Source organism: Schistocerca serialis, chromosome 3, assembly GCF_023864345.2.
Source record: "Schistocerca serialis cubense isolate TAMUIC-IGC-003099 chromosome 3, iqSchSeri2.2, whole genome shotgun sequence".
In the NCBI taxonomy this organism is placed as follows: Eukaryota; Metazoa; Arthropoda; class Insecta; order Orthoptera; family Acrididae; genus Schistocerca; species Schistocerca serialis.
In genome coordinates, this window is record NC_064640.1 from 86,222,665 (window position 1) to 86,239,050 (window position 16,386).

General features: G+C 38.1%; 1 protein-coding gene across 1 annotated transcript in view; it reads left to right on the top strand.

The window, feature by feature from the left end:
* LOC126469750 (regulator of G-protein signaling 7) overlaps window positions 1–16,386 on the top strand; it is a 262,114-nt gene that overhangs the window by 148,213 nt on the left and 97,515 nt on the right. The window contains exon 7 of the mRNA XM_050096964.1: window positions 5,856–6,079. Coding sequence (XP_049952921.1) covers window positions 5,856–6,079 — 224 coding nt within the window. The remainder of the gene's footprint in view (window positions 1–5,855; window positions 6,080–16,386) is intronic.

The following is a 16,386-nucleotide window of genomic DNA, read 5'->3' on the forward strand; positions in this document are numbered from 1 at the left end:
AGCTCCGTAGCTGTATGCCAGTGGCTCAAGTGTAGAATGAGTCAATACATATAAATAATGACAATGGTTACACCATTTACAACATTATAATAACAGCAACAGTCGTGCAGTAACTAATAAACATCATAAGGAGTGATGCATTTTATCATTTTTCTTTTTTTGGTTCAGAATGCAATAATAATGGTGTATACCATTACACACAGTTATCAGTTCAACTGATGCAGTATTATATTCATAATAATTCAACATATGGAACTGATGACATATTTTTCTTGTAAAACATTTTGCCTGAAGAGTACCATATCTGTCATTTGTTACATGCACTCCATTTCAGTGTTTGTGCTGTTCATCTACATCTACATCTACATGTATACTCTGCAAACCACTGTGAGGTGCATGCAGAGGGTATGTCCCATTGTACCAGTTATTAGGGTTTCTTCCTGTTCCATTCATGTATGCAGCATGGGAAGAATGATTGTTTGGATGCGTCTGTGCGGGCAGTAATTATTCTAATCTTATCCTCACGACCCCTGTGTGAGCAACATGTAGGGGATTGTAGTATATCCCTAGAGTAATCATTTGTTAACAGACTTTCTTGGGATAGTTTACATGTGTCTTCAAGAGTGTGTCATTTCAGTTCCTCCAGTATCTCTGTGACACTCTCCCATGGATTAAACAAACCTGTGGCCATTTATGCTTCCCTTTTCTGTTTACATCCAATATCCTCTGTTAGTCCTATCTAGTATGGGACCCACATACTTGGGCAGTATTCTAGACTGGGTCACACAAGCGATTTGTAAGCAATTTCTTTTGTATACTGATTGCACTTCCCCAGTATTCTACCAACAAACTGAAGTCTACCACCTGCTTCACCCGTGACTCAACCTATGTGATCATTCTATTTCATATCCATACTGAGTGTTCCACTCAGCTATTTGTATGAGTTGACCAATTCCAACAGTGACTCATTAATATTATAGTCATAGGCTACTATGTTTTTTCATTTTGTGAAGTGGAAAATTTTACATCTCTGAACATTTAGAGTAAGTTGCCAATCTCTACACCATGTTGAAATCTTATCAAGATCTGACTGAATATTTATTCAGCTTCTCTCAGATGGTACTTCATTATAGATAATTGCATCATCTGCAAAAAGCCTGGTTTTACTATTTCTATTGTTTGCAAGGTCATTAATATACAACATGAACAGCAAGGGCCCCAACACACTTCCCTGGGGCACACCCAAAGTTTCTTTTACATCTGATGATGACTCTTCATCTGAGATAACATGCTGTGTCCTCTCTACCAAGAAGTTCTCAATCCAATCACAAATTTCACTTGATCCCCCATATGAACGTACTTTTGACAATAAGCCAAGGTGTGGTACTGAGTAAATTGCTTTTCAGAAATTGAAAAACACTGCATCTACCTGGTTGCCTTGATCCAAAGCTTTCAGTATGTCATGAGAAAAGTGCAAGTTGGGTTTCAGATTATCAATGTTTTCAAAACCATGCTGGTTGGCATTGAGAAGGTAATTCTGTTCAAGATACCCCATTATGTTTGTGATCAGAATATGTTCTAAGATTCTACTACAAATCGATATCAAGGATATTGGATGGTAGTTTTGTGAATCACTTCTACTACCCATCTTCCAGATGGGTGTGACCTGTGCCTTTTTCTGTGAACTAGGTGTAGTTTTTTGTTCAATAGATCTATGATAGATTATAGTGAGAAGAGGGGCTAACTGATCTGCAAATTCAGTATAGAACCTGACAGGGATTCCGTCGGGCCATGGAGGTTCGCTGAGTTTTAATGATTTCAGTTGTTTCTCAACACCACTGATACTGATGCTTATTTCATTGTCTTTTCGGTGGTACGAGGATTAAATTGCGGCAGTTCTCTTGGGTTTTCCTTTGTATAGGAACATTTGAAAATGGAATTAAACTTTTCACCTTTTGCTTTGATACCCTCAATTTCAGTTCCTGTCTCATTCACTAGGGACAGCACATAAACGTTGGTGCCACTGACAGCCCTTACACATGATCAGAATTTCTTTGGATTCTGTGAAATGCCATTTGACAATATTCTGCTGTGGTAGTCATTGAAGCCATCACACATTGCTCTCTTGACAGCCAAACGTGTTTCATTCAGCATTTATCTAAAGTGCTACACTTTGTTTGATACCTTCATATGCAGTAATCTCTGTTTCTTTAGAAGTTTGTTTACAGTGACTGTAAACCATGTAGGTTCCCTCCCATTATGAACTGTTCTACTGGGTACATATCTATCCAATGTATGGTAAACTATTCTTTAAACTTGAGGCAGAGTTCCTCTACATGCTCCTGCCCTGTGCTGAAAGTTTTAATTTCCTCATTGAGTTATGATATTACTGATTTTATATCTAGTTTACTGAACATATACATCTTTCTGCTTGTTCACACTCCATACTCCACAGACTCATAAATATTGTCCTGATGCAAGACAGATCTCAAAAAACAATCCATATAGAATACCTAATGTAAGAGACAGTTGCAGGTGCTATGCCTGACAACAGCATAAAAGTCCAATTGCAGGTGCTATGTCTGATGACAGCATAAAAGCCAGAGGACTAAGTGCTAGATGAACACAAGTAATATGAAGTGACCAATGAATTTCAACAGAAAGATATCCTACACCACTGAGTACTGACCATTCTTGCCACAAGTAAAATGATCCATATCTAACCAAGCATTTGTTTCTGTACATATGTTGATAGATCTGTTTTCCTAGCTTTGGCCAGTACCACCTCCTATAAGAGTATGCTACACTTTATATATATCAGGTACCCTCGTCGAAGACTGTTTTGAATACAACAGCGTTTTCATTTCTTACATAATACACATCCAGCTGGCTGGTAGACATCAATCATTTACTTTTCCTAATTTTAAATATGGGTGTACTTTTTCAGTATAACCCATTTATGAGTTGTGTGATGACCAAAAATCAGTAGTATGTAAATACATTTTTAAATGTCATAGTTAAGTCTTAGGTTTCCTGCCTGTTATGTTCAACTTCAGCTCCATCCTAATCCTTGAAGGCCAGTATGAATGGTTTGACTTTGCTTAGGAGCAGAACTTTCTTGGATTTTCTGATGTATCTTTTGTCAGGAGCTTAGTGTGGAAATTGCTGTTGACCACACACACATAGCCTCATGGATGTACATTGTAACTATCTTATTTCTATCTTTCGAGGTACATTTTAACCAGTTACCCAAAGGGCCTGTGATTCCATAATAACATGACTTACCTAACAATATAATATTAATCTTGCATAGTCAAATGTTTTGAAGATATTGCAGAAGACACCAACAGGCAATTATTGTTTAGGAACTCCAAGAAAGCATTTGTGAATGAGGAAATAGCTGCATTTCTAGAAACCACAGTCTGAGCAAGCATCGAGTGACTCAGATCACGTAGTAAAATTCAGTAACATTACAAGTGCTCTCTGTAGAGAAAAGTACCACATCCATTTATTAAGAGAAACTATCAAGATATCAAGTATGGCAATAATTTCAAGAAGAAAGGTGAAAGCCTTGAAACAAATGGTACCTGTTTTTCCTCCTTACAGTGAAATTCTGTTACAAGAAGCAAGCCAGAAATGATGCCAGTAATGGATAGGGAAATGTATGAAGGAAGATATGCTGTGTTTAACTATAACTTCTGGCCATTGGTTGCTTCCATTCTGCTAACAGTAATGGCAGCTGAATCTTTTAAATTGCAGAGAGTGGTGTTGGGGAAGATATGAAAAAGAAACAAACAATTGTTGGTTGAAGGAACCACTAAAACTCCAATATGCAGTACACTGAAAAAATTCTGACTGGACTGCAAAATACCACAAAAGGCAAAATAAATCACATTGAACAGACATTTTGTGTCAGTCTGTGCTGAATGCTTATAAACAGGAAAAAATCCAAGCTGCAGAAGTGACATTCACTTGACTGATGAGCCAAGAAGGATAAAATCAGGCATTCAATATGAATGAAAGAAGTTGTTCCATTGACACACATCCTCATACAATTAACTTATACATGTGTACAATGAAAATAAAGACCACTAGGACAGAAAAAAATAGAAATAAATGCTTCTAGAGAGAAATTAAATCAAAAAGTCTCAAAATAGACTAATTGATGTAGCCAGAAATTGTGGAGATGGAACTGGAGGGGGAATGCCTCAGGAACAACAAATGTTTTAGAGAGGGCATAGATGTCAAATCTGTGTGCACCATATTATGAAAATTAGAGTTTCACACTGCTGATGACAATGACAGTGACTATAAATGAAAAACACAATGTTGTGTGTGTTCTACAGGATTAATATATTTAGATAAGTGGTTTCCAACTTATAAGGACATCGTCAGATTTTAACTATTGTTGTCAAAGAAATTCCACTGATGCACAAGCACACAGTAAATGGTAACTTTGGCAGTGCAGTGGTAATCCAGTTAAAAAGCTAAAAACTGAGCAGTAGAGAAATGTCAAGGGAGAAAACCATGAAAAACATTAAACTAAACTTGAAAAAACCAATACCTGCATAACAATTCAAATTAAGTTAACTTGACCATAGTACTAAGGAATGTCTTGAAGTGACAAAAGTAGTTGTAGGCAGAGAATATCAACTATGTTGGCTGAACATGAAAGCAACTGGAGATTGCTGAATTATGACTCCACATTAGCTGAGCATGTACTGAGTGATAGCCACAGCTACCAGCCATAGTCCCATGTCCTCCATTTAGCAAACAAAGGCCAAAAACTCATCCTGTTGGAAGCCCTGGAAGTCAATAAACATCTGGCTTACAATTCTGATTTAATATCAAATGACCAAACACAGCTCAGTGCTGTTTCTCTTCTAAACTTCACTTAATACTCACAGTTTTCCAAATGCTTCCCACACTGTCTGTTCCTTTCTATTACTCCTTTTTCCTGTGTGTTTTTTTTTATTTTATTTTTTTTAATGTGACTGCTTACGTACTTAATATATTCTGCTGCAGGACTGTGGGCCTCCCTGACTGGGAGACTCATCTTTTCTTCAGGCACAGCTGTAATATTTTATTTATTACTGTGTTTTAGACAATGTATCATTCATGCTGTGAAGAGCATCATTGATATCATTTTGTCTCTCAAACAAAATTTTATGTTCTCTGTTGATGCTTTGCAATTTTTCCTTGGCCATTGCTGTCACTGAAAGCAGGCAGTTGCTTAAAGAAGATTGGCAGTCATTGAACACAATCGTTTTATAGTTTTATATTGAAAAAGAATACCACTGTTGACTATAGATAATATCTTTGAACTGTTCTAAAATTTATCTTTTTCAAAGTTACAATTTGTTATTGATCATGGGATTTATTTGAATAAGTATGCATGCAGAAGCATAATCTGTTAAAAACATCAAATGCTTCGTATCAGCCTCCTTTCAAGAACCTTTCCTACTTTGTAGTGACCTCTCGAATATAGATGTTTATTCATGGCTTGTCATTTGCCCATCGGCAAATTGCCTTCTCTGCTCTTTGATACCAGATGTAAATGTCCATGTTTCTCTTGATATTCATTAATAATTAAATGAAAGTGACATACATAGAGATTTTTCTGTGTTGTCAAAAAGGTTATCACTTACAAAAAACTTTCTTTTGAAGAAAACATTATCTGATTTTAGGTTTGCATTTTCTTTTTATTGTATTTTAAGTCAAATTGTTAACGGTTTCAGAGTGCATAAATCATTATTCAGTGTAAGGAACTCTTCAATGTAAGTAATGTTTCTATATAGTTACTTAATTATTAACATTTTGTAGTTTGAAAAATTACTTTTAATTCCTGTTAACAGCTGTTTACCTCTGCAAGCGGACTATGCAAAACAAGACACGACTGGAGCTAGCTGATTATGAGGCAGAAAACCTGGCACGATTACAAAAAATGTTTTCCAGGAAGTGGGAGTTTATATTCATGCAAGCCGAAGCCCAAAGCAAAGTAGACAAGAAACGTGACAAACTGGAAAGAAAAGTACTTGACAGTCAAGAACGTGCCTTTTGGGATGTGCATCGGCCCATGGTGAGACACAACTTTCCACTGTTTGGGTTAAATTTTGCAATAATGGAGTTGCGAAATTTACATAATTCACACACACACACACACACACACACACACACTACAAAGACGCAAAATATACAATGCTTATTTTGGCTTACGCTTCTTTAGTGAGTTCTGTGGAACACAGTGTAGATCTGATATCTACAAGAAACTTGTTTGTTATGATGAGCTGTTTTCAAGCTAAACAGATAACAGGGCTTTTATTGTACTTGTCACATGGTTATTTATCCCGTTTTCTCAAAGATTTTTGTGAGAGTTTAGTGTCTAAAACACTACCTTTTTGTCATAGCTAATAGACAGGTGCACAAAATGTATAGAAATTGAATAGTGATCTGGGATGATTAAAATTAATCTGATACGAAAGGAACAAGGGCAGATGGTTATTCATTTTGTTGCTGAAGATTTTTGTAAATAAATACTATAATTAAAATCTAAGAAGCAGTGAATAGGAAAAGAAAAGTAGAAATGGCAATGAGAAATTAAAGTCTGTTTGTAATTTATGGTGCAGCTATACTGCAGTTTCAAGGGTGCACATGTCCAACAACTAGTGGGACCCAGCAGTAGGACAAATATGTTGTGATTGTAGATGATAGCCTTGCAAATATTTGATAGTCAATTACAATATTTTTCAAAAAAATATGACACCCACCTGGTGTGAAGAGCACAAAATCATATAGTTTCTGGTTGCATAGAATCTGTTGGTCACTGACAAAATTAAATTTGTGGAAATGGTGGTGAAGGCATTTGAGGCATCAGTGTTTCAGAGAAGAGTGTGACAGTTCGGTGAAGGATGAAACATTTTATAGTATGAGGAACCAGAGAGTTTTGTGTCTGATGACAGAAAAATCTGTAAGTAGTCAGAAGAGATCCAAAAAATCCTCATGAAAACTTTGTCTCATCTTTTTCTACAAATTTCCTTGTTACAGGTGTGTGAAATTGTGTTTGTTTCAGCAACTTCCGTACCCACTAGTAAAGTAAAGTAGTATGGTGTAACTGGCTGGGAGTCCCCAAAGGGCATGTTCAGCCATCTAATTGGAAAACTTTTCGCTATCCTTTGCACCTGCAAGCACCTTTCGTTCATGAAGTGTGGGAGCTGTGTTCAGTGTATCTGATAAGTGTAGATGGCTGTAACGAGTGTGTGTAGTGTTGCATCATGTTTGTGTTGGAGATGATGATAGAAGGTAGAGGGTGAAAGCTGGCGCATGCATTTAGCCAATCCTGTTGAAGGGGGTTGCCAAGTTTTTGTGACCCCCTCCAACAGATGGATCACTATCAACAGTGTTGCATGCCTTCACTTCATGAGACACTGCCTAGAGATTTGGAATTGAATCCAGTACATTGGTGCAAAGACTGATGATCAGCAACTTTATACCACCACCCCTCCAGTCCCCTCTGCTGTAAAGGCAAAGGAGAAGTAGTCAACAGCGTGTGGCATACCCAGATGGTGGCCCATCGAAGTGCTCGCAATTCCCTATGGTGCTTATCTTTGGAGAGTGACGGGAACCAGTGTATCCACCTTGGCACAGCCATTGACTGTGTATGCGCTGAAACCCATGTTTGTTAACAAAAAACTACAAAGCAGGGAATGGGAAGCACATTCTTGTTTTTTACAGTCCTTTGAATAAGGTAATGAATTTTGTAATCTCATGACTGGAGACAAGGGAGGCCACATCTCCATCATAGATGCTGAAAAACCAGACAGACTCTAGTGTGGCATTCTGGGACAGACAAGGTATGTTGCAGAGTGATATTGTGACACATGGTGAAACAACTGACAACATCTGTTGTGATACTTTACACAAACTGTGTCACACAATCCAAAACAAATAGGGTGGTGTGTTGAGGTATGGTGTTTTCATCCATCACAATACTCATCTTCACATGCAGCTGCATCCTGTCAACTCATTAAAACCATTAGTTTGCAAATATTTCTTATGCCCTCATCAGCTTCAAACCTCATCTGTGCTGATTTTCATCATCTTCTTCTTTTTTCTCACCTGTGTGCTTTCCTTGGTGACAAGATAATTCAGTATGACAATACAGGATGTATCAAAAAGAATCATCTAACTTTAAAAAAATCATAACTGTTATGTTATTTGAGATATGTGCATGAACAACATACTGTTGGAAAGAACAAATGCTCAAGTTTTACGTGGTTCCCGCAAGATAGTCAGCAGAGTGCGCCCCCTTCAGTTCTATTAAAAATGGTGTCAGGACAACAAAAAGTGTTTTGTGTTCTATGTTTTGTGCAGTGTGGACCATTATTACCTGTTAATCATGATTTTTGTACTAGGTATAGTGTGGATCTTCCTACAGCACAAGAGCATTAGATAATGGCATGAACAATTCCAAGAAACAGGTTGTTTGTGTAAAGGCAAATCACCAGGCTGTCCCTGAGTGTCTGACACAGACATCGGAGACATCCTTCATAGTTTCACAAGGAGTCCTGAGAAATCCATTCGCTGCTATAGTAAAATGGTGCCAGCAATTAACAGCAACCACTCACATGTGGCATATCAGGAAAGGCTAGGAATATCACCAACAGTGAAAACACCAAACATGGTGCAGTGGCTGAAAAACATGATTTCTTTTAATCAGAAAGTGATCATCACACCCATTGCTGAAGAGATGGGAATACATTTGGCAGTGTTGTTCTGTTCATGACCAACTGGATTATGGTACATTGTGTCCGTGATGTGTTACTCCCGCATTGACCTCTGACTTAAAAAAATGAATGTTTGTGGCTTCCATCAATTTCCTGGAACCTTATGCTTTGAACAGAAACAACCTCTGAAAATATACTTATAGACGTGTTTGACACTGCACCATTGTTTCAGTTCAGAAGTGAAGGAAGTTTTGATGGTATGGCAGCACACATGATTGACTCTGAAAATTAAATTAAAAATTCGGCCCATCCATGGCTAAAATCACAGTTTTCATTTTCATTAACTATGTGAAAGTTATGCTGAAAGGAGCAGCTGTTGATGTTACTTCAACTGTGAAAAACCAAAAATATGTAAGAAGTTAGCCAATGTCCTCTTGCATGACAATGAAGCAACTCACAAGCTATTCTCAACATAGGGATTGTGTTACAATTTCACAAGTTAGGTGCAACTTCACTCTGTTTTTATTTTTCTATGTTGTGGATGCTGAAAGAAAATTTGAGTGGTCTCCAATTTATGGACAACAACCAGATTCAGTCAGTTGTCTTATACTGCCTACAGGACCTAGATGTGAATTACTATTGTGTAAGCTTCAAATTCTTAGTGCTATGTTAACTTACCTTTTGAACTCCTACATGTGCAGGATCGACCAGAACTCCATTGACAAACTTTCAGAAGTAGTAGTATGGGCAGAAACGATATAAAAGTCCAGTAAACATTGTCTCTAACATTCATACCTTAAGAGCTACAGGCACTTGTTCATCTTTACTTCTGAGAGACATGTCTCTTGTAATGAAAGCTCTTTGCTTTTCGTATTTTGAGGGATGGTATTGAGGACCGAGACAAGAAAAAATGTCCAGCAAACATGGGCTCTAATGCACATACCTTAGGAGCTATGAGCATTTGTTCATCTTTGCTACTGTGAAACACATCTCTTAAGATATACATTTTAGAGCCTATGTTTACTGGGCTTTTTTCTTGTTTGGTCCATACTACCTCTTTGAATAATAATAATGAGCGTTTGGCATCATTGGCCGGGAGTCCCCTTGCAGGGCAGGTCTGGCCGCCTTGGTGCAGGTCTTATTACATTCGACACCACATTGGGTGATCTGTGCGTCAGATGGGGATGAAATGATGACGAAGACAACACAACACCCAGTCCCTGAGCAGAGAAAATCCCTGACCCAGCCGGGCATCAAACCCGGACCCATAAAAATAATGTAAACAATAATGTAAACAAAGTGCTTTCAGTGGAAGAGATGTGTTTAACATGCAAAATTAAGGAAAAACTGAGCTTTGTGTTAATTTATTGAATGTTGTCAGAAGTTCACTGGTAACTACAAAAATGCCAAAAACCCCAGGGCATCAAGCATATATAGCCAAATTTGAGGGCAAACGAAACAGAACAGACAAAACCACAGCTGAAGCAACAGGAACATCAATGATTGATAAAATATCAATAGCAACAGCAGGAATGAGAATACAGTCAGCACTGTTGAGAATCGTTGGCAGAAGAGGTGAAGGTAACCACTGTGAGTAGTGAATCAGCACATTCATCCTATGCCGAAGTATTGTTAAGTGCCTCCAGTGAGCCTGGCCAAATAAATTATGCTGCATGTGAAGCAAACAAGAACCTTGAGAAATGAACAAGAAAAATACACTTTTATCGGCACAGAAGAAGATAGCAGCCTCATTAAATACTGTTTCATCTCCTTTATCAAGTGCATCAAATCACCCATCCCAAGCTAAAGTGTTATCAAGTTTATTAAATCACCAATGACATATAAATTATGCAGGAAGTGAAATAAGGTAGTCTGCCATCCAAGTCTCAAACAGGACCAAAAAATGCCACAGAGAAATAATAAGTTTTATGGCCTGCCTCAAGAAAGTTCATGTGCTTCCAAAATGGAACTCCACCACCACACCAAACAAAGACCAGTGCAAGGAAAACCACTGTGTGTGCTTCCATTTTGCCCCAGGACACCGTGCATCTTCTTTCTTGCAATGAAAAATCTGTTTTATGTGTGCACATAAATATTGGGTCTCCGAAATATAAAGCTGATGAGCTTGGTGTTATGCTGAATGCGTACAGAGAATAATATTATGTACTAATGAACACTGCTTAAAAGAAGAGATAAAACTGTATGTACCACTATGTTTTAATTTAATTACAAGCTACTGCAACCCAATCAAGACTATGGGGATTCCTCAATATATATACGTAATAAGCTAGTACTGAGGTATACTCTGCTTGATGTTAGGGACTTACCATGTTAAAGGTATTTTTGAAGCAGCTGTCATGCTCCTACCAACACTAAAACTGACAGTTAATTCAATATACTACTCTCCTGATAGTGATGATGATAAATTTGTAGAGTGCTTAGATAAACGTATTACTCATACAGAAAAATATGCCAAACACAATAAATTAATTTTTGGTGATTTAAAGTTTGATGTAAGAAATAAAACACCCAGAAATGCTAATTTGTTTAACATGCTAAGATCTCTTCTGTGCAAATTACAATCCCACGAGACAACTCTCTTGTTGTGACAATTTTATTACAAATGCACATAAAGATGATTTTGAACTGGAGCCATTTACTGTTGAGCATTAGTACTCTGTCTGAAATTTTCAATACTTCCTGGTGACCAAACAAAACAAAACTGAAGCAAGCAAGCCTGGTCAAACAACTCTATGTAAGTGTTTCTCACCACATTTGTACAAGCTAAGATAAATGGTTTTGATCTGCCATAATAAGGTAAAATGTGGTAGTGTTGATAAAGCAGCATACATTAGCCTCAGGAGACACTACAGACTACAAATCATATTAGCCAAATGCAGAACAAATGATAACTTCATTGAAAACTCCAATAACAAATGTAAGACAGTGTGAGGGCCATTAAGTCAGAATTAGGTACAGGCAGGCAGTGTGTAAATGGTACAAATGAGGTTAAAGTCCCTCCAAATGAATTGAACCTCTTTTTTGATCAATGCTGCAGACCTTAATTCCTCACCTCCTCATAAGAAGAGTTTGAAACCTGCAGTGAAAGCTATTTCACAATCTGTTTATGTAAACCAGTTTTTTTTTACCTCACCAACTTGTAATTGGAGAAAAGATGTGATGTAACTAAATCAGTAGCAAAATTAAGTGACTCAAAATAAGGAGATATTTATTGCTTTCAAATTTTGTTATTAAAAAAATAATGGACTTAATATCATTCCCCTTGTGCCCACTTATAAAATAAATGTTTGTCAGCAGTATTTTTCCAGAATGTCTAAAAAAGACAGTAGTCATTCCACTACACAAAAGTGTTATAAATCCCACACTAATAATTATCATCCAATTTTTCTACTATGTATTTTCTCAAAAATAATTGAATATTGTATAAAAAAGAAAATTTGCATGCATTTGTCAAAAAAACAATATATTGATAAGTCTCAAAATGGTTTTACATTCCTATTGTCAACAGTTAAAGCTGCTGGAACTGTTGTTTCTATTGTGCACTCCTCTTTTGAATCCAAGGCATTTGATTCTGTAAACCACAGAGAGTTACTAGAGAAACTACAGTGTTACAGCATTATGTACCTAAAATTCTTCCTCATTAAATCTTGTCTCAGTAACAGGAAACAAATTGTGAGCTACAATGACTGAAAGTTGCAGTTTCTTATGTTACTATAGGTGTTCCCTAAGGATCAGTGCTTGGGCCGGCACTGTTTATAATATTTATAAATGACCTGCCCAACAATATGCAGTGCAAATCTGTGTTTTATACAGATGATACAACTTCCATCGGTTCTGGGAGGAACGTAAATAAACTGAAGGAGCAGAGTAAAGATTTTCTCAGATTATCCAATATGTGGTTGAAGACTGTTAATATTTTTTTCAGCTTATCCAGTGTTGATATTGAATCTACTTCTACCAAACTCCTTACAACATTAACTTGAAAGAGTCACATAGACTATATATCTTGAAAGCTTTCATGAGTTATCTATCGGCTAAAAAAATTATGCACATCTGTTACTGAAAAATTGGTGATTAACTCCTATAATGCCTTCTTTCATTGCATTTTTCTGTGGGATAATTCTCAAGAACCAGCAAAAGTTTCATTTGTCAGAAGAAAGTCATCAGGAGCTATTCTGGCATCACCGAAAATAACGTATCATGTAGGCCTTATTTCAAAGAATTATAGATTATGACAGCCCCTCTTTTTCTATATACAGCTGCCTGTTGTACACAAAAGGGACCTTAACAGTGACAACCTTATGCATATCCAGAAACTACCATGAGACTCCCAAAGTACATTTTTGGAAACAGCTTGCTGTCAGTTGAGTTAAGAGTCCAGTGAAAACCCAACCTGTAAAAGGCAGCAGAGATATACCATGGGAATTGCTGTTGTGACTCCATCATCTTTCTTGAATATCATGACAGTGGTTGCATTTGAAAAGTTTTGCAGGTACTACTCAGGTTTTAGAGGTTAATGTGATAAGTGTGAAATCTTATCTAGAGGGATAAATACACTAATGGCCATTACAATTGCTACACCAAGAAGAAATGCAGATGATAAACAGGTATTCATTGGACAAATATATTATACTAGAACTGACATGTGATTACATTTTCACGCAATTTGGGTGCATAGATCCTGAGAAATCGATACCCTGAACAACCACCTCTGGCCGTAATAACGGCCTTGATACGCCTGGACATTGAGTCAAACAGAGCTTGGATAGCGTGTACAGGTACAGCTGCCCATGCAGCTTCAACACGATACCACAGTTCATCAAGAATAGTGACTGGTGTATTGTGATGAGACAGTTGCACGGCCACCATTTACCAAACGTTTTCAATTGGTGAGAGATCTGGAGAATGTGCTGGCCAGGGCAGCAGTCGAACATTTTCTGTATCCAGAAAGACCCGTGTAGGACCTGCAACATGCGGTCGTGCATTATCCTGCTGAAATGTAGGGTTTCACAAGGATCAAATGAAGGGTAGAGCCACGGGGTCGTAACACATCTGAAATGTAATGTCCACTGTTCAAAGTGCCGTCAATGTGAACAAGAGGTGACCAAGACATGTAACCAATGGCACCCCATACCATCACGCCTGGTGATACACCAGTATGGTGATGATGAATACACGCTTCCAATGTGCGTTCACTGCAATGTCGCCAAACATGGATGCGACCATCATGATGCTGTAAACAGCACCTGGATTCATCCGAAAAAATGACGTTTTGCCATTCGTGCACCCAGGTCCGTCGTTGAGTACACCATCGCAGGTACTCCTGTCTGTGATGCAGTGTCAAGGGTAACTGCAGCCATGGTCTCCAAGCTGATAGTCCATGCTGCTGCAAACGTCGTCAAACTGTTTGTGCAGATGGTTGTTGTCTTGCAAACATCCCCATCTGTTGACTCAGGGATCGAGACGTGGCTGCACGATTCATTACAGCCATGCGGATAAGATGCCTGTCATCTGGACTGCTAGTGATACGAGGCTGTTGGTATCCAGCACGGCATTCTGCATTACCCTCCTGAACCCACAGATTCCATATTCTGCTAACAGTCATTGGATCTCGACCAGTGTGAGCAGCAATGTCGCAATACGATAAACCGCAATCGCGATAGGCTACAATCCGACCTTTATCAAAGTCGTAAACGTGATGGTACGCATTTTTCCTCCTTACACGAGGCAGCACAACAACGTTTCACCAGGCAATGCCGGTCAACTGCTGTTTGTGTATGAGAAATCGGTTGGAAACTTTCCTCATGTCAGCACGTTGTAGGTGTCGCCACCAGTGCCAACCTTGTGTGAATGCTCTGAAAAGCTAATCATTTGCATATCACAGTATCTTCTTCCTGTCAGTTAAATTTTGTTTCTATAGCACGTCATATTTGTGGTGTATCAATTTTAGTGGCCAGTAGTGTAAATATTTATAATAAAACTACTGCGAATAATATTTGAACCTTCGTAGGTTGCAGTCATTTTAGAACTTCTCTGAATTCTTGTTATGTCAGTGGATCTGTCATCTTTAATTTTTCTGCTAATGGATGAACATTGTAAAGGAAGCCTTTTGAAGTGGTAGAGCTTCTGTTTATAATTATAATAGGTATTCCTTACATCATTCCACATGGGCAAGTCAAAACATTATGACCACTGCCCACTGCAATGTTGAATGCCACATGGGTAGTGTTGCAGGCATGTGACAGAGTAACAAAAGAATGTAAGTGGGCAAACACAGATGGGGGATAACCATAGTGAAGGTATGGGCAGCAAATAGGGAAATCCATTGAGATGAGTGACTTTGGCAAAGGGAAGATTATTACTATGCAGAGCCTGTGAATGAATATCTAAAAAATGGTGAAGCTGGTCATACTTCATGTGCTATTGTCATGAGCATCCATGGAAAGAGGTAGAACGAAAGTGAAGCTACTGCTAGGCACTACATGGGTGGACTTCCATGACTCTTCACAGAAAATGAGATTTGGAGGCTTGTCTGCTCTGTAAAGTAGAATAAATGGTGATCTGTGGCATCTCTGCCAAAAGAGCATGATGCTGGTGTGTGCACAAGTGTTTCAGAGCATGCCTTTCATTGTATATTGTTGAACATGGAGCTCTGCAGTGGACCATCCATAAGTGTTCACATGTCGACCAAATGACATTGTTAGTTATGACTGCAGTGGACCATCAGGATTCAACCATTGATCAATGGAAACATGTTTGCTCTTCAGGTGAATCACATTTTTTGCTACACTAAATCGAGGGCCATCTCCACACCATCTTTGAGGTAAACAGTGAATCAAAACATGCGGTGTTCCACAGATGCAGGCTGGTGGGAGCATATTATGCTACGGGAGACGTTCTCCTGCACTTGCATGGAACCTGTGGTACTAATCAAAGATATGCTTACAGCTGCAAACCACCTGCATTGCTTCATGCTTGATGTTTTTCCTGATGACTGTATCATCTTTCAGCAGTATAATTGTCTGTGTCGTAGAGTGGGAACCGAGCTACAGTGGTTCGAGAAGCATTATAATGAATTCACGTTGATGTCTTGGTGATCAAATTCTGGGTCGCTATCAGGTGCCACCACCACATACACAAATCAGCAGCCCATTATTTATGCAAATTATATGACCTGTGCATTGACAATTAATGTCACATACCTCCACAAACCTACCAACAAACTGTCAAATCCTAGATATGCAGAATCAGTGATGTATTTTGTTCCAAAGACAGACAAGCAAGGTATTAAGCAGCTACTCATAATGTTTTGGCTCATCAGCCTAAACTTCAAGACTTACTGTGAGGATTGTGAAATTGTCAGTAAATTTAGTGAACCTGTTGAAAAGCTAGTTAGACCATGGAGCTCATGAATTACTGCATAGAAGTTATTTATGTCCATGGCATCAGAAAGCCTTTGAAGTTGCTGACTTCTTGTTGCCATCACTTGTTCCTTATTTCAGTTTGAAACTTCCATTTGATTTTTGGGAGAAATTCTTTCTTAGTGACTGTATTATGCTCTTGGAGAAAGGGATAATTTTATTTGCACAATAGGAATGTACATGCTTGTTGGAGCTACCCTACACAAAACACTGTAATCACT